The sequence below is a fragment of the Amblyomma mixtum genome, chromosome 3 (genome assembly GCF_055824585.1).
Source record: "Amblyomma mixtum isolate Tamu chromosome 3, ASM5582458v1, whole genome shotgun sequence".
NCBI classification, from domain to species: domain Eukaryota; kingdom Metazoa; phylum Arthropoda; class Arachnida; order Ixodida; family Ixodidae; genus Amblyomma; species Amblyomma mixtum.
Window position 1 is genome coordinate 427,177,885 of NC_143014.1, and position 2,978 is coordinate 427,180,862.

The window sequence follows — 2,978 nt, forward strand, 5'->3', positions numbered from 1 at the left end:
TGCTGAAGTATGAAACCGGCTACGTCAGAGGCCGTCGCAGCTGGCAACGGGGCAGTTTCGGCATAGCGCGTGAGATGATCAATGGCGACGATGATCCAGCGGTGCCCTGGGGCAGTGCTGGGAAGAGGGCCATAAAGGTCGATTCCAACACGGTCGAATGGCCGGGCCGGACACGGTAACGGTTGCAGAGGAGGAGGTGAGTTCGGTGGTGGGTTCTTGCGCCGCTGATATTCCAGACAAGAGCGTATGTACTGGCGGACAAAACGGTACATACCCCGCACATAATACCGAAGGCGCAGGCGGGTAAAAGTTTTCAGCACAGCGGCATGAGCACATTGCGGGTCGTCGTGATAACTGGAACAAATGGCGGAGCGGAGATGCCTGGGGATCACGAGCAGCCATTTGCGACCATCGGGGAGGTAGTTCCGACGGTACAGCAGCTGGTCACGCACGACAAAGTGATGAGCTTGACGACGGAGCGCTCGAGAATTGAGGCGGGCTGATCGGTTGTCTAAGAAATCCAGAAGAGAAGTAATCCAAGGATCTTTGCGCTGCTCAGAAGCCATATCAATAGTGTCAAGAGAAGGTGTGAGGCCGGAAATAGATGGCGAGTCAGGCTCAGAGGTCACAGGGGAGCGCGAGAGAGCGTAGGCGTTGGAGTGTTTACGACCGGAACGATAAATGACTCGAATGTCGTAATCTTGTAAACGCAGAGCCCAACGAGCGAGGCGGATAGATGGTTCTTTGAGTGACGACAGCCAACAAAGGGCATGGTGATCTGTAATTACATTGAACGGGCGCCCGTATAAATAAGGACGAAATTTTGTGATCGCCCAAATAATCGCCAAACATAATCGCCAAGAGAGTTGGGGTTTGCTGCCCCAGAGGCTAGCGCCGATGAAGGAGAGGAAGAAGACGAAGAAGACGGCACCGCGGGCAGGATGGCCGAGCTGGAGTCGCTGATGAAGAAAGCCCAGGAAGAGGTTCTCCGGGCGGTGCGTGCCGAAGTGATCGAAGGCAACCTCAGCAAGGCGGTCACTCTCTACGCGCTGGCTGGCGGGATCTACCTCGAAGCACTGCGAGAGGTACGGGTCCGCTGCACCAGCTGCATGAGTCGGCTGCGGGAGCTGAAGGACTACGCGACGCCTTGTCGCCCCGCTCCTGCCATCGAGGAGGGCGCTGAAGGTGCAACTGCTGCCAAGCCGGACGAGTCCGATTCGGAATCAGACGAGGACGAGGAAGAGGCGGCCCTGTTCAAGCGCCCAGATTATGAGATGATCTGTCACTTGGAAGGAGTGCTCGTCCTCGGAAAGTCCTCTTACAGCCCTTGCAGCGATATTGGCCTTGTGGGGCTGGTGCCTAAGGTCCTCCGTCAGGCGGGCCTGCCTCCCTGCCGGACGCGCCGAAGATCACGCTCGCCCCAGCGCCGGCCCGTGCGAAAGGTGCTGCTGTACGGCCCGTCGGCAACAGGCAAGACGTGCCTGGTGAGCGCGATCGTGGCGCGCAGCTCCGGGGCCACGGTCTACTACGTGTCCACGCCCATGCTGCTCAGCAGGTGTCGCCTGCGTGGCGACGTCGTGCTGGTGCACTTGCTGTTCGACGACGCCCTGCGCCGGGCCCCGTGCGTGCTCTTCTTCGACGACCTGGACGCCCTCTGCGGCCTCCCGAAGTCCCCGAGGGACCAGGAGGGGCTTCGCGCGCTCAAGTGTGCCTGGCTGGAGCGCGTGACTCGGCTGCCGCCGGCCAAGGGGGGCTCGGGCCCCGCTGTGCTCGTGATGGGCGTGGTCAACAACCCGTGGCTTCTGGACGACGACGTGCGCACCCAGTTCGAACTCGTCCTGTACTCGCCTCTGCCGCACGAGGCCGACCGGCTGCGCCTGCTCAGGCAGCTGGTGTGAAACCCCAACTCTCTTTCTTAAAGCTGTTATGATTATTATTATTGTTCTCTTTGTTGTTTACCTTTTGTACCCTTCTTGAATGTATTCCTTTGTCGGTTGAATGCCGTGCTAATTTTATTCACCGGTTTTTTTCTCAATAATGAAGGGTTTCGTGACTTCTGTGCTTTCTCATTGCATCTCATTTATTGTTTTTCATTCACTTTATTCTTATGTTTTGCAGTCACTGATGGCCCTAATTAGTTGTCACACGCTGTATGCTATGTCTTGTAGAGATCTCTTAGACCTAGACAGCTGAGCTAGCAGGTTTTATCCAGGAAGTCGCATTGCGTGCAAGTTCACACTATTCTTGCTGTAGCCAGTATCTAGCTTGAAACTGATGCTTTCACCATGCATTTCAAGGTGCGATTGATGTCGAGGTGGTTGCATACCAGGAAAAATATTTCAGCTCATCCTGCTGTCAAGAATTTTCAAGGAACACAATTAACTTTTTTAGGACCTCCTACCTCATTGGCTTTGCTTTAACATGCATTAAATACTGCTCGGATTTGCTGCAGGTGTAACAGTCATGATCGTAGGGCACGGCAGGTGTCCAATTTGTGCGTTTTCGAACAGTGCGAAATATTGTTGCTTTGGCGGCGAGAACTGTGCTGCATCTTTAATACTATAACATTATGGTCCCAAATCAAGGTGCATTTTTCTCATTTTTGGTCGGTGACGACACAAAAGGGTCTGCCATACAGGTATGGGCGGAACTTACCGGCGGCCCTGACTACTGCCAAACATTCTTTTTCAATGGTAGAGTAGTTCAACTCAGCGCGTGACAGTGCGCGGCTGGCGTGGGAAATTACTTCGTCGACACCGTCTTGCCGCTGGTCTAGAACGGCGGCAAGACCGATGTTACTCGCATCCGTATGTATCTCCGTGTCGGCATCTTCATCAAAATGCGCCAGGATTTGCGGAGAATGGAGTTGGCGTCGTAACTCGTCGAATTCGTTGTCCCAGGAAATTGATGCGTCAGCCCGGGCTAGGAGCGTCAGAGGGTTGGTGATGTGGGCGAAGTTTTGAAAGAAGCGACGGTAG

General features: G+C 54.8%; 1 protein-coding gene across 1 annotated transcript; it reads left to right on the forward strand.

Moving 5' to 3' along the window:
• Positions 1 to 941: 941 nt before the first annotated feature.
• Positions 942 to 1,898, forward strand: LOC149357996 (vacuolar protein sorting-associated protein 4B-like). Its single transcript, XM_089576707.1, has one exon. The coding sequence runs from the start codon at positions 942 to 944 to the stop codon at positions 1,896 to 1,898; it is 957 nt and encodes a 318-aa protein (XP_089432833.1).
• Positions 1,899 to 2,978: the final 1,080 nt, after the last annotated feature.